Below are 25,157 nucleotides of genomic sequence, written 5' to 3' on the forward strand. Positions count from 1 at the left end.
AATGCGAGTTAACAGTTTTAACATTAGATCATGCTACATTCCTTTTGTTAACGTTCTTGAACATTTGAGATTTTTTTTTAACTTGTACTTTCGGCTAAGCCAGTAACTTCTCAAACTTTCTTGTTTCTTAGATTCTGTATATAAATATCTGTCGACTCTCTGGGTCCATCAGTAATACATTTATTATTCTCTTTTAAGTCTGGTAAGTCGAAGACAGACTAGATTATGAACGTAATGTTTAAAAATGTGACAGGCCTAACACTAAAGTCTTATAACAAGCATAATTGTACCCTTGTTTATTAGTGCCTTTCATTGCTAGTTCTAAACAAATACCAATGTAATAAAAACAATAATTTATCAGTGATACAGCGTGCTGTGGTTCAGTATGACAGTTACACTGAGAGAGAAGTTAGGATACCATGTTCTGGTTCATATTTCAGACTGAGGGAAGTTGGAGATATCTGAAAATATTACTGAGTTCTGGTTCATCTTTTAGGCTTTGCTGAGTGAATACGGTGATATCACTGAGTTCTGGTTGAGTATCGTACAACAACGATGTTCTTTGTTTATTTTTAAATGTATAAAATCATAATAAAGATAAATCTTTATAAATATTAGTCTGGCATATGATAACTCAAATGCACTCTTTGTTTAGTAGTCCATCACAAGCATCAAAACTCCGATTTTAGAACCATAAGCCTTCAGCGTTACATCTGAGACATTGCGGAACCAATGGCAACAATTATTATTTTTCTAATGGTTACCTTTTGCTTCTATTCATGTAAATAATGCACGATCCACTTGTTACGTAATAACATCATAGTTTTAATGTTCCCCACAAAACTAGGTCTCACTGTCCAATAACCTGTTTTAATTAGGAACTGAGCTTTAACACTAATGGAATATAAACAGACCACACTTTGATCTGACTGGAAATTAATATTAAGCGTTATATGTACGAGAGATTGCTTGCAAAGAACAAGAATAAGACAAAAACGTCTACGAACCATGAGGGCCTATTTCTACACACTAGTAACAGTGTATCTAAATTATATTAATATGTATTGGTCTACGAACCATGACGACCTATCTCTGTATACTAGCAATGGTATAAATATATCATCAATATATATATATATATATATATCCATGTGAATTAACAATTATTTTTAAGTGAAACTTGATATAATTTAATGTTTGTAGAAGTCACATGAAAATAAAATGAGTTAATACTTACTTTCGACATACGTGTCTTCTAGGTTTTTGTACAGAAAAATCTTCGATGTCAGAAGTATCGGAAAAATTGCCTAGAAGCTCGTGCGCCGACGCTGAACGCGAAGAAGGCGTTTGACTGACTCTCTTCCCGAGTTTACCGTTCGGCACTAACGCGTCCAACTCTTTACGTTTTCGCATCCTTTTGTTAGGCAATTTTCCCTTGACATGGACGAAGTTTGGGGTATCCAGTGTGGCCGAGACGTTAGTTCAATTCGTCGCTGACCTTTGTTTCTGTCTTTACTGTTGTATTAACGTATAACATAAAGACAATCTCAGTCTAAAGTCCTCGTTCTCACCAATCATAATTCTTAACTTAGCACAACACGTGATTATACCATAGTTTTAATCTTATCCACTCACAATGAATTCGGAATTGTCTAAAAATCGAACGTAATTTCTCTGTACATTCAAATAAAGTATAAGTTACAACCGGTGAAATATGACGTAGCATCGATCGACACACGAAGCTTGCGAATGCTCTGCCCTCTTCTGGTCAGAGTGTTTGTAACGCTATATCATTTACTCAATATATTATTACAAAGATAAAGTATACGAATAAATAAAATGGGATAGTTAAAGTTATGTGTATTCCGAATAAAAATTGAGAATGTTTCATGGTTTATTTCGGAATATATTGTTTAATTTCTTAGTAAAATATTTCCAAACAACCAACACTCATTGAAAATAACATTGTAGAAATCTGAGCTAATCATATTTATTTTAGTTTTTATTTGACATACATTTGAAAATTCATTACCACAGATTGTGGATAATATCGCACAATCGGTGAGATCTCAAACACAGTAGTTGTTTATCGCTTTACTGCCGTCTGTTGGCTAGTTAGTAGAGTATACAAATTTGCTGGTTTTTTTTTTGCTTTTCGTGATTTTGCACGTAATAATGTATTCTTAACATACGAGATAATCAACACTTGTTTAAAATGTAAATAAATACAGAGTAGGTCATATCGCAGAATAGTATCTTCTAAATTCTGTATATATTTATATATACAAAATGTTTAATACTGTACTGAAACGTTTTGGTAGTTTCACCGTCGTTGCAGCTCCTTTCGCCGCATCCGGTCATACTTCATTTGCCGACTGTGCATCTTGACAATAGTATTATAACGTAGTTTCCATTACCAAAAGCTTAGTCGTAAAGAAGTCCTGTTCAATGCGTATCTCTCACCTCTGCTTGCTTATTACAATCCATCTTATATATAAAGATGTAAGTTTCTCAGCACCCGATGATTTGAGTGGTATTCTTTGTAAGAAATAGCAGAAGAAACCATTTCATTCTCCTGTAGCTATACTGTTTATTATTTAACCGACATTATACACACTGTAATTCGTATTAAAAGTACAAGACTCACTCAACAACTCACACTGTAACATATCCCAACCAACATTAAAACCATAACCCTCATTCGACACGACACATTACGCTATTATTAAAATTATAAAATTTATACGACACTTAGTGATTCACCACAGATAGTAATAAAATGAGAAAACTTTAACGTCTTCTAGTACATACTGTCAAAAAGCTTTTACATTATATAAAACGTATAAAAAGGGAGAAACGTATTGGCTACTTTATCTTTTCAAGCCTACCCCACCTAGCAACACTAGCGCAAATAATCACAGTTGGTTCTCCGGTTCAAATCTCACGCCCACATTAGTTACCGAACGTGCAAGTGACGCCTCATCACGAGATTAAATAGTAATGTTATCCGGTCCATTGAAACAATTTATTGAATATATATTTTCGAATTGTTTTTTAGAAATCAATAGTTACGAAGTATTGCATTTGGATTTCAACAAGCAATGCTTGTGCAAACGGCGTCAGTCCTATTACAGAGTTGCATGTTATTCAGCTAACAACCATTATGTCGAATGTAAAAATACTGTTTCACTGCTGAGCAGTTTTGTATGGTGGGTAAAACACTTTTACAGGGAACACGACAGAAGTTCTTCTGTTTGTTTGGAGTTTACATTTTCCTTTTCAAAAATATCTTAGTGGTCTATGATCTAAGTTGGTGTATTAGTGTTGAGTGAACTAACCAACTGTAATGTTTTAGTAGTCTGTGATTTAAGTTGGTGTATTAGTGTTAAATGAACTAACCAACAGTAGAGTTTTAGTGGTCTATAATCTAAGTTAGTGTATTAGTGTTGAATGAACTAACCAACAGTAGAGTTTTAGTGGTCTATGATCTAAGTTAGTGTATTAGTGTTGAGTGAACTAACAGTAACGTTTTCGTAGTCAATAATTTAAGCTGAAAAACATATGCATCTATTCATGATGATGAGAAACTCACTTGAGGTAAAAACATATTCTAGAGATGGCTGGTATGGGTATTAAAACTAATTAAATGAAGTACATAAGTACGTTTTGACCTTCTTAGGTCATCTTCTGGTTCAAGAGTTTGCAAGTGACCAGTGTAAAAGGGTACGAGATTGTAGGACTAGGGGTTGTAGTTAGATGTTAGGTTATTATTAGTACAAGTATAAAGGTGTTCCTTTATATTGGTTTAATTTTCGTTTCAGTTACTGTATAAATATGGCTTCTTTAGTTTTGCATATATTTGTTTCCCTACTTAATATCTGGGTGTTTTCTATGGTTATGTTGTGTTTATTTAATTTGCAGTGTTAAAAACCTGTGAATCTAGTTTCCATTTTTCTACTTGTTACCTCCAATACAGAAATCATGGCAGTTGTTGCATTGTATTTTATAAATAATGTTGGTGTTGTGTTTGTCAGTGTACTTTTACACATGTCTGTGATCATTGATAACTCTTCAAGAACAAGTACCTAGCTCTTGCAACTGCTTCTTCCACCACCAATGGTGTTGTGTGTGATGGATCTACAAACTAGTTCCACCATCAAATTTGATCTAAGTAATAGTTCTCTAGGTTTTGCAACTTTTCATTCCATCATCAACAGTGTTTTGTTTGATTGTTCTCTACATCTTGCAACTTGTTCCTCTACCACAGGTGACTTTGTGGCTACAAATTGTTATTATTCAGTGCTATTTTCACTGTAGATGGTTTTGTATCATACAAACTTGTCTTCCTATTACTTATACACTTCCTACACCAGTCGATGGTTTTGGATAATGCAAAGTTGTCTTCATATTCATTACATACTTCTCATATCAGGAGTAAATAGCTTCTGAGGACTGAACTGACCAACTCAGAAGTCAACAGGTGATGTTTGCTGGTGACAGTACAAAATATCTGTACTTGCATAGTGTTAAATAGCTTCAATATAGACTCGGATGGCTTGTCTTGGAGTAATACCCGAGTAGCATCCAGTCTAATATTTACTCACACTATCATGTAGGTTTTATTAACTAGCCACTACAGCTGTGATTTTCAACTCTCATAAATCCATTGAAAACTTATTTACAACATAGTTTAGAAATGTACTATTAGAGTGGTAATAAATAGTCCCATCTTGTTACAGAAACTGTATCGACTTACACTTTTTCCAGATGCTACTCCTACAGTTTTCAACAGCTGGCCATATGTTTGGTTGTCTATTTTGAGAGAAAATTTAGAATAAAGCTCCTGTATTACTCAAATCTGTGTAAATTATCTTGTGCTTCTGGATAGGTTTCTACTTTGAGTTGTTCTGTGTTCGGGTCATTTTCATTGTTAACTAGGTTCTGCTGTAGAGTATCAAGTGTTTTCCTTGCTGGAGTCACACCTAACATTGCTTTACTGACACAGTTCAACACAAGACATCCACCAACTCTTCAAAATGCTAGGTTCATGTCAGACATGCTTTTACATTCAAAGAATAAAACTCTGTTATAAAGTGCTGTAAAACAAGTCTCAGAAATGGTCACTTTAATCCTAGTACAGAATTGAACTTTGTGTCAAGAACGATCTGTAATTTAGGGGTCAATTGTAAACTGGCAGTCAATAGAATAACAATGGCTAGAGACTAAAAAAGAAAAGTTCACTTCTTAAAAGTGGTCAGGTTTAGGGTATTTTATTTTTAATTTCTTAAATGCTTGTGCTTTCCTATAGTGGAAACAAACTGTTTACACAGATCAACAACTCTCTATTCACTGATTTCATTAAAAACCTTCATTTTTAACACATTATTAAACAGAGAGAACAAAGTCAGAATATAATCACATTAAAGATGGACATGGACAATGCTTCTCCAATTTCAAAAAAAGTAAATATGTGTCTTGTTCCAAATTAGAAATGGAACATACATAAAATGTGTTATTGAGGAGAATGTACGTAACACTTGAGGTTTGTCAATTCTTCACAGCAATGTAGAAATTGTCATCAACATAACTATCAAACAGCATGTGTCACCACAACCACGCCGGTGCGTTGTCTATCAAACAGCGTACGTCACAACAACCACGCCGGTGCATTGTCTATCAAACAGCGTGCGTCACAACAACCACGCGGTGCATTGTCTATCAACGCGTCACAACAACCACGCCGGTGCGTTGTCTATCAAACAGCGTACGTCACAACAACCACGCCGGTGCGTTGTCTATCAAACAGCGTACGTCACAACAACCACGCCGGTGCGTTGTCTATCAAACAGCGTACGTCACAACAACCACGCCGGTGCGTTGTCTATCAAACAGCGTACGTCACAACAACCGCGGTTGTCATCAAACAGCGTGCGTCACAACAACCCGCCGCGTTGTCTATCAAACAGCGTGCGTCACAACAACCACGCCGGTGCGTTGTCTATCAAACAGCGTACGTCACAACAACCACGCCGGTGCGTTGTCTATCAAACAGCGTACGTCACAACAACCACGCCGGTGCGTTGTCTATCAAACAGCGTACGTCACAACAACCACGCCGGTGCGTTGTCTATCAAACAGCGTACGTCACAACAACCACGCCGGTGCGTTGTCTATCAAACAGCGTACGTCACAACAACCACGCCGGTGCGTTGTCTATCAAACAGCGTACGTCACAACAACCACGCCGTCGTTGTCTATCAAACAGCGTACGTCACAACAACCACGCCGGTGCGTTGTCTATCAAACAGCGTACGTCACAACAACCACGCCGGTGCGATGTCTATCAAACAGCGTACATCACAACAACCACATCAGTACATTATTTATAAAACTGTACTTCACCACAACCACATCAGTACATTAACTAAGCTATAACTTATTTACTCTCATTGCAACATTGTCAGATCTTCATCTGGAAGAACATTAATTTAACATTAATAAAATATATTAGAAGAGATGCTAGACATGCATAACAGAAACAAAATACAATGGTGATAAACATGCTTAACTAAACATTATATGTCAAAATAAAACTATTTCAAACTATCTTTTTCTATTCTAGGCCACAGTAACAGTTTGTTAACAAATGGTTGTTGAGTAACATGACCACGAGGAATACATAAGGAAAAACAGAATTACTTAAAGAACAGCAAAATATTTTAACAAGCATAAAAAAAATTTCAATTCTACATTCACGTATTAATCCAACTAAATTTTCAAACCCCTTAGTTTCAAACTCAGTGTAAAACTAGACTGTTTCACATCTTCTAGTCAACATACTTGTTATGGTAATAAACACACAAAGGCACAGAAGGAAAGATGAAAACACTACCAAATTGTTAGCAATATTTTTCACAATGACACATATAATATTCTAATAAAATAACACACTTAACATCTGAAAGAAACCATGTTATCAAACAATACTATAAAACACAAGTTTCTTAAATACTGCTGCTGTTGTTTAAGGTTAGTTCAACATAAGTTCATAACAACATCACTGCTAATATTAGTTTTTTTCAACAAAATAAAAGTGTCAGGCTACTAAATCAGCATTTCAAAATGTGTATGAAAACTTGGCCAAAAGCAATCAAAAGTGTGTGTAAAATGATCCAAGTTAAGACAAAAGGAATGTTTCTTTTTCTGTGTTGTCTGCAGAAACATCAGAACATTCTGCTCAAAACAAATTTATAAACTGGGAAAATATTTTATTGTTTAACAGGTATGAGTATTGTGATACACTGTCAACATCATACATTAACTTGTTTTAACACACCTGCTGTTGTACACTGTTAACATCCTACATTAACTTCTTTTAATATGAGTGGGTAGAAATAATTCCATCCTATATACAAGTCTGACATTCAAAGGCACATTAAGCCTTGTTACATCTGAAACATCTATAATAAACATAGTAATTTAAATACCTTTGTACTTGTGAGCTAGAGACACCTGGTTTACAAAACATCTATTTACAACTTCTTAGATCATGTTACATCCTTGTGGTATTTGTTTCCTGCCATCAGACATAACCTGTGTTAAGAAAATGTATTCTTCATACAAAAGTTTCAGAAACATCCAAGTATTTAAAAATAAAGTCCTTTTAAAAGAAGTTAGCAGGAAATCTGAACCAGCATTATACAGAAACTTTAATTCCAGAGTTAATCTGTTAATAGCAGCATCATCACACTATATATAGTTCTGTTCTTGACTAAAAAGTTCATAAAGCCCACAGAAGAAAGAACAAAAACCTAGTTAAATTTAATGTAATAATTTAGCCTTGATTTCTTCAGCTATTCCACCCCCATCTTAATCTGTAGCTGCCCATTCTCCACTGGATTGTTGGATCAAAGAGAGCACTTAAATAGAGGTATAAAAATGGACTACATTACTTATTACCAAGTTTGTAACTGGAAACTTTCACAGTTTCAATCTGCAGTTGGAAAAGAACAGAAAAGGTCTGACTTTGCTACAGGTATTCATAAATGGACTACAGGCACTATATCAGAGGTTTGCCAATGATGGTCTATCAAAATGGACTGTTTATGTAGTTACAACTACCATGTCAGAAGTATTTCACTGGTGATCTAAAAAAATGGAATGATAATGTAGTTACAACTACTGCCACCATGTCAAGTGTTCCATTGGTGGTATTGGAAGAAAAAATAAAAAAAAGTAAAACTGACAAATCTGTGAAGAATATAAATAAATTTATACCAGTAACCCTTACAGCCTTATCTCTATAAGACTGATTGACAAGGTTGCATATATACCAAATGTAAAAATGATCCAAACTCAGTGTCAACTATAATAATTAGTATGTTGTAATAGTGTGAACATGTAATCAGTACCACACCAAAGACATGTGTTCCCAATTATTTCTTCCCTGTTATTAAGAGTATATTTGTAGAAACATCTCCTCATTGAAAGTATGCACTCAAGTACCTGAGAAACCAATAAAATGAAAGCTTTCAGTGTAAACTCAACACATTGAATGATCTTATATTTTTCCACACAGAACCAAGCGAAGTTGCTATCTCTTACACAATAATTGACAGTACAGAACTTACACGAGGGAGTGACCTCAGCTTCAATGGGTAATTTACTTTATGGTTGTACTGTGAACTACAATATGAAGTTAATACTTTATAGTGTTGGAAATAATAACCTCAACAGGGTCTGAGACAGAATTAAATGGACGTATTTCAATCACCCGAATGAAACTTTCTACTGTGTAATAAAAGTGTCTAACAGGGTCTAAGACAGTTGGAGAAAATTAACATCAGAAGTCACAATATTTTTTGTTACTAGAAAAATTATCAGAGGGTAAAATTCTTAAAATTAATCTCTCCAAATAACTTTAAAACCTTACTTGTATGATAAAGAAAAGAATCCAGTCCAGTAAAAACGACATTAGAATATGTACTAAGTACAAAACAAAGAAATTCCAGTTGAAGAGAAAGTCAGCTGACCATGCAGCAAAGATTCCCAGAATAAAACATTCAGATAGCAGTTCAAGAAAGATTGTGTGAGGCACCATGGCAAAATGTATCTTTCCCCATCTCCAGATGGAAAAAAAAAATCACTTTAAAACAGTGGCATAAACAAAACAAATTCACTTGTTATAACTTATTGTTTGGTCAAACCCTCATCAACAACCTCGAACGTATTGGTACGTGTTAGTTAACTTAGTGTTAGGTCAAATCCTTATCAACAACAACCTCGAACGTGTTAGTTAACTTAGTGTTAAGTCAAATCCTTATCAACAACAACATTGTACCAGTTGGTTAATTTAGTAATTCTTGTACGAGGAGGTACAGCATGCTCTGTCTGCACAGACTTTCTACTCCTTTGAAATTACTTACAATATTTTACAACTGTTTTTTTGAGAAAACAATATTAACACTTAATAAAAAAAACGTAACTTAGAACTAAGTATACATTAAATAGGCTTTAGCTGGAAACATATACATAAAGCTTATACTATCTCACATACTAATACAAATAAAGTATCTTTACATCATTTTCAAAAAATCTTCCCATTAATGATATCATAATCAATTGCCTATAACTTTCTAATAATAACTAAAATGTTTAATTATCACTTACGTTGTAACTCGATTCCTAAACCCAGCAATATCACAGTGTCCTCAATTTTACCAAGCAGGTTGAGAACTAATTATTAATTTCCACCATCTGGGAACAGAACAAAGGTTAATAATCAGAATGGGTTCTAAGTCTGTATTTTATATACATACTTATCTCCACTCACAACCATCATTGCCACAAATTTTCAAGACACACCAGTAGACTTCCACCACTTCCTAGCAACTAGGGTGGTGGACCATGGAGACCTGTCCTCCTGAGTGGTGAATCATACCACTTAGTTGCAAGTAAGATAGTGGCATTCTACAAGTGTCACTGGCATAAAACACTTCATACCATGGACCTGATGTTCAATTCCAGATGTCACAAGATTCCTGTATGCATATTTCATCAATATTTTTCTTAATGTGGCATTCATCCTGCCTACCACCCTCCAGATTTACATTTCCAGTGAGTCAGATTTTGGATTAAGATGACCCACTCATAATAAATATGTGAAAATGCCATTATACACTTCCTACAAACCTGACGTAAAACTCCAGATGTCACCAGAGTAAAGAGCATACCTGGATCAGATTGGCCAGAAGACCTACACAATATATCAGAAGTGGGGAGATAGGTGGGAATTTTATGTATTTACTGGAAATACATTTTCAGTTTAGGAAAATACTAATTTACAATACAATATCCTACTTATTCTCACAAAATAACTAGAATCTCACAATGAACTGGAAGAAATTTTTTAGAAAAAGTTAACCCTTTTTGAGAAATGTTCAAAGAGGTATGGAACCAAAAAAGAAAACATGACATCTCAGCAGGAAACCACACCACACAAAAAAAACTTGTGAAGGTGTTTTTCTGTTTTCTTTGAATTTGGTTTTCATTCTTTTGCTTGTTTCTCCAACACAGAAGTTGTTGCAGTTGTTGCATTATATTTTATAATATATGTTGGTGTTGTGTTTGTCAGTGTAGTTTTTACATAGTATGGACTTTAGTTTTGTACCTGATTTTTAAATAAATTTGGTGTCTACTGGTATGTTGTGTTTTGTTACAAGTTTTTTTGGTTTTTTTTTCCAAATGTTGGTTAGTTTTTTGCTGATGTTGGGAATATATGGTATGCAGCAGTGTACAGTTTTGTAGTTTGTTGTATCTTGAGATTCACTGTAGTTTGTTGCTCATCTAGGTGTGTGCATATAATTTTTTCAATGGTTTTTGGAGGAAATTTGTTGATGTTGATGAAGTGTTATTTTATTTTGTTGATTTCATCATTGATTTTATCAGGTGAACATATTGTTGTGGCTGTGTTTATTTGATTTCTTAATATGTCAAGTTTTTGTTTTGTTTCATGTGCTAATTCCCAGGGAATGTGTAATCCAGTATCAGTTATTTTTATGTGGATTTCTGTTTTGTTTCTTTGTTTTTTGAATTTTGCACAAAGCTACATGAGGGCTATCTGCGCTTTTGTTTTGAATTGTGTATCCGTTTTTGTGAACTTAATGTTGGAGTGTATCGAGTTAACGTGGTTGAAAAAAACTAAGTGTGTGTTCTGTAGATGTGAATCCAGCATTTGTATCATCAACATATCTGTACCAGTATAGTGGTGGGTGTAAGGCTGAATTGTGGTTCAATCTGTTTCATAAAAATGTCGGTTAGAACTGTTAACACGAGATTCTCCATATTTAGGCCATTTATTTGTAGGTAGTTTTGGTTATTGAACATAAAGTTAATTTTAGTGGTAGTGAACTCTATGAGGGTTACTAATTGGTTGCTGTGGATGTGTATCAATGGGTTGGGATCTTGGATATAAAGTTCTAAAGCTATCTTGCAGACTTCAGTTGTTGGGACTTCTGTAAAGAGGAAGATATTATCAAAACTGGCCATTAAGGCTTTATGATTCAGTTGATTAAGAATATATTTAAAGTTAAAAGAGTCTTTAAAAAAGGAACCAGCTGATGTTACATATTTAGAAAATGGCCACACTATATATTTACCAAGGTTGTAGTTAAATGATTCATAGATAGACATTATGGATCTTAGTGGACAATCAGGTTTGCAAGGTTTGAGAGTGCCATATAGTTGTGGTGTGTGAGATTGATCTTTGTAAGTGAGAATAAATGTCATCAGAGATTGTATTAGTTTTTTCATTTGTAGTAGTATTTTAATTGCTTCTCACATGTTTTTGTCAGATTAGTATGTATTACTTTAAATTTGTTTGTATCTGACAAGATGCTTTTCATTTGTTGAATGTGTTCATTATAACTATAGCATTGCCTTTATCTGGTTTTAGAATTGTGATGTTGCCTTGGTTTAAGTTGTTTATGGAATTGATATCTTTTCATGTGAAGTTGTTTTTAAGTTTTCTGTGAAATTGTGTTGATGGTTTTGCATGAAAATTCTTTGAAAAAGTTGTTTAAGATAATGTTTTGAGGTGTTTCATGAAACAGATCTTTTCTGTTCTACTTGGAAAAATAAGTTGTTGATTGTCAATGGAATTGTTGTCAAAAAGTTTTTCTGGTGGTAGTTTACCATTGTTTTGTTGGTATTTTCAGTTTGTCTAGAATGGATCAATAGTCTTAGCTGTCTGTTGTTAGTCACAAAGCTACACAATGGGCTATCTGTGCAAGACCCATTATGAGTACTGAAATCCTGATGTATGCCTGTAGACTTACTGCTAATCCTGATGTATGTCTGTAGACTTACTGCTAGGCAAATTGAGACAAAAAAAATATAATTCCTGGCATCTTAAATTCATTAGGTTAAGAAACATCTATCAATTTGCATATTAATGAAATAAACTTTTATAGAAAAAATAATGAAACAATAAAATGCAGTATTAATAAAAATAACTCTTTTAAGTGTCCAAACATTTCTACAGATATTTTACTCTTGTTGCTTACAGAAACTTGAGGAAATCATTGTCACAAGGACATGGTTGATCACAATGTTATTTTTACAGAACAAGTCCATGTTATTTTTCTGTGACAAGTTCTAATTAAATACATCTAATACCAATCTTTAAATAAAATACTATCTGTAAGATATGATTTAAATATTTTATATTAATAAAAAGGAAAAATGATTGGCATTAACATTTAAATTTGCTATTTCTAGATTTTAATGTTAATTTTGGAATTCAAAACTTCTAAACAATGTTTTTCTGTTTTAACAAAGTACCTGCAATATTTACAAAAGTTTTAATAAAGGTTTTGTTTCCTCAACTTACCTGTCAATAAAAGATCTAACGAAACAGAAATTTTATGCTAGGTACTGAGCAGAAGCCTCGATTCCCCCAACTTAATCAAGTGGCTTTTTTACATTAATGCAGACATTCCAGTCAGAAAGTTGATTCTAAAGAAGTTGGCTGAAAGGCAAATACAGGCATGAACTGTCCCCAAATATACCTATAAACAGACTGGAACAGAACAACAACACAATTAAAAATGCACTGGAACAAGACAACAACACAATTAAAAATACACTAACAGAACAACAACACTAAAAACAGAACAACAACACGATTAAAAATACACTGTACCAGAATAAGACATATAATAAGGAAATGTTAACAATGCCAATTGTTAACCATATAGTGACTAAGTTGATATAAACAACCTACACTGCAATAACTTTTACACAAAACATCAAACATCTCTAGTTTCAGAGACTGGTTTTGGAACTACTTCATACAAAAATATTATCTTTGCACTTACTAATTATGTATTGTCAGAAAATATGAATTATATAGTATAATATGTATGAGAACAAAAATATTTTTAAACTCTTATTTTTATGTCAAATTGTTATTAAAACATTCTTGAATAATAAACACACAGGACAAAAAAAATTTTGGTACATTAAATTATTAAGCTGATACACTTGAACTTTCAACAAGTGGACCTATCCTCTTTTCCCCCTAAAGAATAAAAGTCAATCTGATAAAAGTTGTAAAAGTTCATTGTTTCTTTGAAATGTTAATGACAGTGTAATGCAACATTAGGCCTAATATTTTCTAATATGAAAGGAAAACGTTTACCATTGCATGCAAAAGGTATCTGATGGATCAATCCTGTGTCTTCTTCCACAGAAAAAACCATGTCCAAAAGTGTGTCTTCTATCACTGAAAGGCTACCAGAAGTTAAATGAATCAACTTACACTACTCTTATATTTATTAATAAACATTCTTTAAAATGCAGCTGGCAGTACATTCACAAAACTATGAAAAATTCATATTATTTATCAAAATAAAATAAAATAATTTCAGCATTTAATATTTCACTAGTTAAATCATGTACCCATATAATACTCTTTAAACTTGTATCCAATTGCTGTGAAATATCTAAAACTATGACCTCAGGTTCAACCCATGCTTTCAGATCATGAAATATTGTATACATATTATATAGATCCAAGAAAATCTTATGATTAAGAATATTTAATGCAAACAGACAAATAAAACCAAACCAAATGAGTTAACGTAACATAATTGCATTTCATACAAACTTTGACTTTATTTCTTGAACATACAGAACAAAACTGTTATCAACTGTGGTGAATTTATTTTCGTACCTCTATTCAAACCTTATATACTGTTGAAAACAATACAAATCATTTTTAAGCATTAGCTCCAATCCTTGATATTACATCATTTCCAACACACTTCAGATTGCCAGAGTTATTATTTTTCTCTTGGATGTAACCACCTCATCAGCTGATATATGTTCAAAGAGATAATTCTAAACTTTATCAGTAAAGATTTTGACAGCTTAATACTTATCTTGTTTTTTGTATTGAACACTTTTGTATAAACTGTTAAATCCATATTTAGATTAAGCTCCGTGTGTGTATGTCGTGAACTCAGCTTATTAAGAGTAAAAAAAAAGTCTGTATTTGTTGCGTTTCTCATATTAACCTTATCTTACTTTGCTTTTATAGATTCTTTACCTGAAGGGATAACTAACAGATACACAACCTCTATTACATGTCAGTTTTATACTGGCTAAAAGTAGGTATCAAAAAACAATGCTTTACTCACTGTCATCATCAAAATAGTGGGAAATATCTGTAAACATATGTAAACAACTTACATTTTGTTAGCTACTATCACCTCACACACACGACATAATTCTTATTAACTACTACAAAAACTGTAGAGAACCATCTACACAGTAGTACGATCTTCCTTGTTTACAAAGCCATCTACACAGCAGTACATTCTAGTTGTAGTACACATAATAAGATATACTGATGGGTGATGGTTAAAAAAAGGAATCAGAAAAATGATGTTTTTGCCTAACTCCATGGTAACGTGAAGAAATTCAATAAGTGGTGGTAGTAATCCTTTACACAGATTAAACTAATAAAATATGAGAAAGTGCTTAAAGATATGGAGAAAACAAAGGTCACAATCTGAGAAACTATCATAACAAGAGAATTTCAACCACACCTAAAACATGAATTCACAGAATTTCTGAAAAAGGGAATATCTAACTATAAGAGTATGGATAAGCATGTCAGTACCATCTACATGGTATTAGGTAGAAACTTGTTCAAGTAAAGTATGGGTAAGTACCATCTACATGGTATTGGATAGAAACTTGTTCAAGTAAAGTATAGGTAAGTACCATCTCCATGGTATTAGGTAGAAACTTGTTCAAGTAAAGTATGGATAAGTACCATCTACATGGTATTAGGTAGAAACTTGTTCAAGTAACATGGTATTAGGTAGAAACTTGTTCAAGTAAACCATAAGTACCATAGGGTATTAGGTAGAAACTTGTTCAAGTAAAGTATGGATAAGTACCATCTACATGGTATTAGGTAGAAACTTGTTCAAGTAAAGTATGGGTAAGTACCATCTACATGGTATTAGGTAGAAACTTGTTCAAGTAAAGTATGGATAAGTACAATCTACATGGTATTAGGTAGAAACTTGTTCAAGTAAAGTATGGATAAGTACCATCTACATGGTATTAGGTAGAAACTTGTTCAAGTAAAGTATGGATAAGTACCATCTACATGGTATTAGGTAGAAACTTGTTCAAGTAAAGTATGGATAAGTACCATCTACATGGTATTAGGTAGAAACTTGTTCAAGTAAAGTATGGATAAGTACCATCTACATGGTATTAGGTAGAAACTTGTTCAAGTAAAGTATGGGTAAGTACCATCTACATGGTATTAGGTAGAAACTTGTTCAAGTATGGGTAAAGTATGGATAATGGTACCATCTACATGGTATTAGGTAGAAACTTGTTGGTATTAAGTACCATCTCTAGGGTATTAGGTAGAAACTTGTTCAAGTAAAGTATGGATAAGGTAGAAACTTGTTCAAGTAAAGTATGGATAAGTACAATCTACATGGTATTAGGTAGAAACTTGTTCAAGTAAAGTATGGATAAGTACCATCTACATGGTATTAGGTAGAAACTTGTTCAAGTAAAGTATGGATAAGTACAATCTACATGGTATTAGGTAGAAACTTGTTCAAGTAAAGTATAGGTAAGTACCATCTACATGGTATTGGATAGAAACTTGTTCAAGTAAAGTATAGGTAAGCAACATCTACATGGTATTAGGTAGAAACTTGTTCAAGTAAAGTATGGATAAGTACCATCTCCATGGTATTAGGTAGAAACTTGTTCAAGTAAAGTATGGATAAGTACAATCTACATGGTATTAGGTAGAAACTTGTTCAAGTAAAGTATGGATAAGTACCATCTACATGGTATTAGGTAGAAACTTGTTCAAGTAAAGTATGAGATAAGTGTCATCTTGTTCAAATCCAGTTAGACAGTAATCTCTTCAAAACTTTTTAAAGTATTTAAAAACAAAGTAAAACAAACTTAAGAAGCTGAGAGAAGTTCCCCTACAATGCAGTAGTTAAGATCAATAGGCTTCAACATAATGAAACTTGAATGGATGGCAACTGTTTGTTGTAGAAACACAAGTACAGAGGATAATGTTTTGAAAGTCTTACATCCTCTGTGTTCAGGTCAGTGTGCCTATGGTACTGCCCATCTTTAAAGTATTGTGATGGGTGTGTGTGTTTTCTTATAGCAAAGCCACATGCGGCTATCTGCTGAGCCCACCGTGGGGAATCGAACCCCTGATTTTAGCGTTGTAAATCTGTAGACATGCCGCTGTACTAGTGGGAGGCTGTGATGGGTGTGTTATAATTGGTTGGTTTAACCATGTTTCTGATTGGTGGAGATATTTTTGTTTAGGTTTAACCAATGGTAACCACAGGTTATTTAACTGTAATACAGAAGCTTTGTTTAGTGAATGTTTCATCATGTTAGTGTAAAATAATTCTTTAATTTTTGTTGTCTTCCAGTATTTATCTGTGTTAGTAATTCTAGTTTTTTGCATTTTATTTTGTGTCAGTGATTAGGTGTCAACATAACTTGCGGTAATTTTGGGAAACGTTAGACACAAGGTTTTATTACAATTCTTAAATCTACAGAAAAAAAATGCATAATGAACTAAAACATGAGAAACAAACAGCTACTCTGTGCAGCTCACCTGGTTGTGGTGTGAATTTCATTAGTCTAACACTATAAAGTGAAACAATTTAACAGATACAGAGGGACTAGTGGTACTACAAATGACTGTGCTCTGAAGGACTAATGGTTAAATTAACACAAAGTAGATGAATGAAGAAGTGATTACAGAAACACGTGGAGGGGAAAAATGTAGTAGTCAAAATCAGGTAAACCCAATATTGATGTAATATTAAAATGTTAATGTACAAACATTGTATAATTAACTATTTTTAATAGAGGTATTACAAAAGCACCAATAGGGCATTTTAGAAAAAATCTAGACACTACAGCTCAAACATTTTGCTTTTAGGATTTTATACACTGATTTGAATAAAAAAAATTATTACAAGAAAAAAAACAGAACATGGATGTGGTAAACCAAATTTTTTTAAATTCTAAAACAGTTAAAAAATTTTCAGTTGTGTTTTATTTTATCAAGATAAAATTTAAAGACAACTTGTTAACTTTGATATAGTAATTAAAGACTACTAACATGTAACAGTAATTTTTTTACTTTGTACATATAGTAATTGATAGTACTGTGGTGACAACTTACATATTTTACTAATAACCACATTGACAATACAGGTAACACTGGTCATTTTATTCCTAGTGCAGTAACCTGGTAACAACTGGTACATATTTTAATCCTAGTGCAGTAACCTTAACCAGATTGACAATACTGTGGTGACATTGATAACCACATCGACAATACTGTGGTGACAACTGGTACATATTTTATTCCTAGTGCAGTACTGTGGTAACAACTGGTACATAGTAACCTTTTAACCTAGTGACAATACTGTGGTAACAACTGGTAACCTTAACCACATTGACAATACAGTGGTAACAACTGGTACATATTTTATTCCTAGTGCAGTAACCTTAACCACATTGACAATACTGTGGTAACAACTGGTACATATTTTAATCCTAGTGCAGTAACCTTAACCACATTGACAATACTGTGGTGACAACTGGTACATATTTTATTCCTAGTGCAGTAACCTTAACCACATTGACAATACTGTGGTGACAACTGGTACATATTTTATTACTAGTGCAGTAAACTTAACCACATCGACAATGCTGTGGTGCAGCTGGTACATATTTTATTACTAATGCAGTAATCTTAACAACATCGACAATGCTGTGGTGCAGCTGGTACATATTTTATTACTAATGCAGTAACCTTAACCACATCGACAATGCTGTGGTGCAGCTGGTACATATTTTATTCCTAGTATGGTTAACTTAACCACATCAGTAATTAACAAGGAAGTGAGCAAAATGTCAAAACTAGACACAGAGATTACACCATTGCAGAAATAACACAGTAATGAACAAGTACAGGTCTTTCCAGGAATACTAATGTTACTTATGAATAAACTTGAGGACAGCAAAGTACCTTCTAGTTCATCTTTGCTGCACCATCTAGAAAACTAGACTTTAAACTTATAACAATATACTCTAAACCAGCCCTCGTCACTCAAATTGTTACCAAGCCTAAAATACCCTTAAATTAACTCCTATTATATCTGAAAGCAACACAATTCAAAGACCAATCACTCTATTAGAGAAATTAAGATGTCTTAGTTTTTGATAATGTCTACTCTGCAAAATCAATATTTGTGTCTTCTGTCTTGTCATTAAAATAAATGTAAAAAAAAAAATAGTATATCAACATTATCATCTTAAATATTTCAATCAGATCCCCTGTAATTCTGTTTTCAAGAGAACACTTCAGAGATGTTAACCTGGTCTCTACCAACAACCATTCTATCCCAGATATCATCTCATGTTCTCTTCTGAATATTGGACATAAAAGTAGTCCCAAGAGAAAAATCAATTTGTTTATATGTTTTGAAATTTTGCACAGAGCTACACAAGGGCTATCTGCACTAGCCATACCTAATTTAGCATCACCACTAGCCACAAACTCTTGAGCTACTCTTACCAATGAATTGTGGGATTGACTGTCACAATATAATACCCCCCATGGATGAAAGGGCAAGCATGTTTGGTGTGACAAGATATATCTGGAGCATTGACTTTACAAATAATGTTTGGTTGGACTGGACATAAACATCTACTGCTATATATCTACTTCAAGGACAATAATAAAACCCATAATAAATAATAACCTATTTACATTATTTCACATAATGCTTACAACTGAAACTCAGGTAATTTCTTTCAAAGCATTTCAACCACAGTGAAATCAGCTAAGCAGAGCATAGATAACGAAAAACTTAATGCTCTGAAAATAACCTAAATATTAGATTTTAATTCCCATATTTTTTTTTCCTGTATTAAACATGTATAAGATGGAATTAAACCACTTGTGTGTAGAGTTGAACAATTAAGTAAACTGATTACCTATGACTAGTGTTACATATGATAACCAATTAACTGAGATTCTGATAATACTGATTTATGTCACAAGAATAATCAACTAATCAAAAGTAGTTTTTAGAATTGCTAGATCTATCCAAGTAAAGACTACTGGTTGAAATTAACCAATCAAATTCCACTAATTGCGTACTTGTGTGTAATAATACACCTTTTAAATAAGTATTGACTAGTAATGATACATTGATTGATTTTTAATAAGTACTGACATAATTAAACTATTTTGTCAAGGGAAAACAGTGCAGGGTACTGTCTACACCATCAAAATGATACATCAAAAACTGATATACATAGTTTAGTGGCTTATAATGTGTTGTTAAAAATCAAATCAAGGTGGAACTAGTCCATCAAAAATTATACACCATGATATGAAATAACACCTGTCTGACAGTTCATGAGTGTGTATATAAGTTAAGTTGGTTAAAGACTGAATTATTAATATTTTCCCTAATTTTTTATTTGTAAATTACAAGTATAAAACTGATAAACAATCTAGTTCTCAAACTAACATACAGTTTAATAATATAACAACACCTCAATCACAACTATTTCTGTCACACTCCAACCAGCTTTATAAGCCCTGGTAATGGGTGAGATGCCTTGTCAGCTCTAAATATTGCAGTTATAATGTGGTTGACATGTTGTTATACCTTTACCTTTATTTCTGCCCACAAGTTCTTAAAAATTTGAAAAACGTAATGTGTAATCACACAGTTTAGATGGGAAAGACTTATTATGAACTTTACATACATTTCAATCTCGATAGTAAATAAATATACAAACAAAATATTCACAAATAATATCATATTAAGTAAATTAATTTGTCAGCATTCTTAACTTGGAAATTAATTTACTTAATGTGATATTATTTGTCTAGTGTCAGGTCTCTAGTTGTGAAAGTTTGTAATAGTTCTACCCCAGACAAATCATCCAACTATTAAATTGAAATAATAAACGTTTTAAAAGGTTTACCATATCAACTATAACGAGTTTGTATTACTACTTATAAGTTATATTATTATTTTATGGTACTGACATCTATAACCTAATAAAGTATAATTATTAATCTAATCTCACTTCAAAATTAATACTAGTAATATGCCAGTAGCGGTACTAAGTCTGCCGGTAACATGACCGTCGAACCTTCTAGTAGTGGAGATCGTTCAAAACAGTTTAAGATTTATCACTATTACCGACTGTAAGTAGTTAATACAAGTAGTACTAACATTAAAAGTTTTAGAATAAGTTGTGTTAGTTTATTAAATTTGTATATATTTTACTTATACTATTACTAACCGCTGGTAAAAAGTATAGTTTACATAGTACCTAACTAATATTAGTATTGCTAAGCCTACGTCACGAATCGAGGCATTATCTTCACCGGTAGTAATAAGTATTACCGTATTTTCCGGTTAATAAGCCGAAGCCATTTTTAAGAAGTGACAAGTTTCTTCAAAATGATTTCTTAGTCTAGTTTCAGCGTCAGCATGCACGTTGTGTGTGATCATTGGCGTTCTGTAGTAAAGCAGAACGTGTCGTATTGAGACAGAGATGGAATCAATATGTCATTCGTTATTGGCTCCACTCACTGTAATTAGGTAACCAATGAAATTCCAGAAACAACGTTTCACTGTAGTCTTAACGTGCTTTGTTGATGGGACAAAATTACCGCCTATGGTAATTTTCAAAAGAAAAAAAATTTCCTAAGAAGAAGAAAAGTGATCGGCCAATAAGCCGACCCCCAAAAATCAGGTCCAAAATTTAGGGCCAGAAATTCGGCTTATTAGGCGGAAAATACGGTACATCAGTTTGTAGTGGTACTACTACTAGGCACTAACACTACGAATGCTATCTTTAAATTGTGAATAATCAATACAAATCGATTTAAAGAAGGGAGGAAATACAAAGCAGTACTTACGTATTGAATATAGTAATCAGATGAATTAACCAACCACCAAAAAAAAAAATAGCAAAACCGAAACGAGTATAGAGAAGGAACGCCATTTGTGGGAGCTTCATTCATGACGTTACCTACGGACCTTACCTTTGTTATTCATGACATCCATGTGATTCATAGATGCATCGTTGGAGAATAGGTCACTGACTAGTACAGAAAGTACTAGCTGTGTTTCAAGTATGTCAATCTGATATTTAAATATCGATATAAGCATTTTTAATAATACAACAATATTAAATTAAACGTTAAGTAATGAAATAATGTGTTCATTATAATAATAACTGCATGAATCAATTCTAAAATTTTCGTTACTGGATTTGAAATTGTGAGCCTAGCATTAAAATACAGTTAATTTAACAAAAGCCGAAAAGTTAGAATTATTTATTTCAAAAATGTCTTGAAAGATCTATTAAATAAATAATGCTTAAGTCTTTTTTTTTTTTTTTAATTTCACGCAAAGCTACTCGAGGGCTATCTGCGCTAACCGTTCCTAATTTTGCGGGGTAAGGCAAGAGTCATCACCACCTACCGCTAACTCTTGGGCTACTCTTTTACCAATGGATAGTGTGATTGATCGTAAAATTATAGCGCCCCAACGGCTGAAAGAAAGAGCATGTTTGGTGCGACGGGGATTCGAACCGCAGATTACAAGTTAAACGCTTTAACATACCTTGCCATGCCGGGTTCCTGCGTAAGTCATTATCTTCGTTTATAGTAAAACTCACTGGACTATCTTTACTGCGCCTACCACGTGGACCTAAACTTAATTTTTAGGTTTATATGCTTTCAGATTTACAGCTGAGCTACTAGTGGCTACCATCTAAGTCTAATTGTATTTATAAATAATTCCTTAGTCAAACTCCTAAACTATATTTAACTATTATTCAAATTATATACTTCTATTTGTTTAATATTTAAAAATAATTGTCTTTTTCACTCTCCTTTTTAGTCTTATAATATTCTGATAAGGAAATTAATGACGAGGGTTGTGCACTCCTTTTAACATTCCTCTTGTCATCACATATCCAATTTTCCGTGAATTTTGTCGACAAACATCTTATGCTTCTTCTGGGAGAAATCTCGGGAATAAAATTAATAATTTATTTTTGCTACAAGTTACTCATGTAAATAACGAAAATGCCCAGAAGAAGATTGGCAAATGCCTAGCAAAATATGAGTTAAACTTCCTAATTGGATCATTTAAAAGTACTGTATAATTGATGTAAAAAAATTAGAAACACAACACATCTGAACAATTTTCCAAACTGAGCAATGCTGATATTGTTTGAAGAATTCGGTCATGTCTTCTCTTCAAATTTAGGGACTTGACGTCCCATCTGGTTCTGATGCTATATTTTTTCGTACTGACTGTAATATTCTTGTATCCACTGTTGTTGTTTTCACGGACTGGGCATCATCTAATGGTTAACAAATAAGACTGCGGATCCGGGAGCTCATGTTTCATGTGCCGTTGGCTCTGTTTTGGTTGACGGATGCGTTACAAAGATGACCAATAAAGTAATAGAAGAACTTACAGCGGATGGTGCTAAGCATAGATTGAACTTTTCCGCAATACTTTAATTTTCATTCTTTTTAAAATTTAGTATGTGTTATTATTGTTAAGTAACTACCTAGACAAAATATTGAATTTGCTGAATTGTCTGTATATTTTTACTACATATACGTCCCCATTGATACAGTGGCACGCCTACAGACCTAGAACGCTAGAAACTGGGTTTCGATACCTTTCTTTGGTAGAGTACAGATCACCCATTGCGAAGTTTTGTGCTTAGCTTAAAACAAACAAACTGCACATTTGTTACATGTTCATTAAAAGTTACACAAAAACCATCTATACATGGCTGTTAAAACTACACAACAGCCATCTATATATAGCTGTTAAAACTACACAAGAGCCAACCATACATTGCCGTTAAAACTACACAAAAATCATCTATACATGTCCATTAAAAGTTCCCTCCGGCTAGTACAGCGGTAAGTCTCCGGATTTACAACGCCAAAATCAGGGGTTCGATTCCCCTCGGAGGGCTCAGCAGATAGCCTTATGTGGCTTTGCTGTAAGAAAACACACACACATACACACATTAAAAGTTACACAAGAGCCATCTATAAAATTCCTTCTATTTTTAACAGTAGAACAGATCGAACACGACTGATCAACAGTATTCAGCATCACATAGTAGGCTTTGACTGTTACTCTTATAGCTCAAGAGATAGCGAATCATAATCCCTCGAGTTCACAGTCTAACCATGCTAAGATGAATACGTAAAACATCTTGTTACTTATTTAGTTAATTATCTGAAGGTTTAATTGTGTTTACATTAGTAGCTTATTCTGTTGTTAAGCAGAAAACTACACAATAGTCTATCTGTGCTGTGCCCACTACGAGTATTGAAACCCGGTTCTTTACGTTATAAGATTTCAGAATTAATGCTGAGCCTCTGGAAGGGGGACTCAAATTAGTAGGCTATTTTAATATTGTTTCTTAAACTTAAGAGATATGTAAATCGTGTTCTATATTTTATTACTTGATATGAAGCTATTGTTGGATATCAACATTGTTATGTCACGTTTCAATTAAATAGTTAACAACCAGTATATATTGCATCTATTTTAAATCCTAAAATTTACATGCCCTATTAATAATTTGAATTCTCTCTCGTTGTTTGGGTATTTGTATACCCAGGAGGATCAGGTACACTTGACCTCTTCCTCCTTCCTTTACTTGATTTATTTCAACTGTTTAGAGTGTGGATACATATTACATGAGTAACCCACACTTACTCAGTCCCATATCAGGGCAATGTCCATGTACCATTAACCGATACATTTGGTCCGAATATACTATTTCTCTTTAAAGTTCCATAATAAACTGGACTTTCATTAGATGAAATTTACTGAAAAAACATTTAGATAAATTACCCTTTCAATCTTTAATAGTGAGTTCCTCACTAATGTGATGTCTAGTTTGCAGGTGTTTTTTTAAATTATTTATTTATTTATTCTTTTTAACCTTGTGTATAAGTTAACAGGAGAGAGGTGTTTAGGACTGTCCTCATTATGTAACCAGTACCTGTTTAATTCGCATACTATTTCGTTTTTTCTCCAATTTTTATCAACATAATTTATTGTACTATGTAGGAGTACATATGATATTGTTACCATGTGTGCGTATTTATGCATGAATTCTGATTATGTAGTTTTAGGTACTTTATAAGCTGTTGTGAGTAGTGTATTTTGTATTGTCTGGGTTTTTCTTTGTTTGTGTGCACTGTGGTGTTGTTATTTGTCACGCTCTCGTGTAGGGTATTTTCTGTTGTAATTTCGTCGTTAGAAAGTCTTTTAGTCGAAATCAGAAATTATTCCATTTTTCTTGTTTTAACAATTTCTGCTCTACTTTTGTTTCTTCTATTCTTAATTTGTATTTTTAATTCTTTATCTCTTAGTTGCCATGAATTGTCTGCTTTGTTAGATTAGTGTTATCAGTTGTTTGTTCGGTTTCCATGTACTATTGTTGTTTTGGTATTGTTTCAATGGCTGCTTTTTGAAAGCGCTCCT

General features: G+C 33.2%; 1 protein-coding gene across 14 annotated transcripts in view; it reads right to left on the minus strand.

Annotated features, from left to right (window-relative positions):
• The window catches only part of LOC143243851 (uncharacterized), a 42,371-nt gene extending 20,639 nt beyond the window's left edge, over positions 1-21,732 (minus strand). For 6 of the 14 annotated variants that reach the window (XR_013024784.1, XM_076487572.1, XM_076487577.1 and 3 more), the window contains exons 1-6: positions 21,539-21,686; positions 13,700-13,791; positions 12,890-13,078; positions 9,670-9,756; positions 7,488-7,593; positions 1,238-1,515 (exon numbers count right to left, since the gene is read on the minus strand). Coding sequence is in view for 13 of the 14 variants with exons in the window: in XM_076487572.1 (XP_076343687.1) it covers positions 1,238-1,413 (176 nt within the window). In the remaining variant the exon portion in view is untranslated. Of the gene's footprint in view, positions 1-1,237; positions 1,516-4,756; positions 4,813-7,487; positions 7,594-9,669; positions 9,757-12,889; positions 13,079-13,699; positions 13,792-21,020; positions 21,201-21,538 lie in introns of those variants that run through there. The other 8 variants (XM_076487574.1, XM_076487578.1, XM_076487566.1 and 5 more) reach the window with 6 other exon arrangements.
• Between the last annotated feature and the right edge of the window lie 3,425 nt (positions 21,733-25,157).

This window comes from Tachypleus tridentatus, chromosome 2 (assembly GCF_004210375.1).
Source record: "Tachypleus tridentatus isolate NWPU-2018 chromosome 2, ASM421037v1, whole genome shotgun sequence".
NCBI classification, from domain to species: Eukaryota; Metazoa; Arthropoda; class Merostomata; order Xiphosura; family Limulidae; genus Tachypleus; species Tachypleus tridentatus.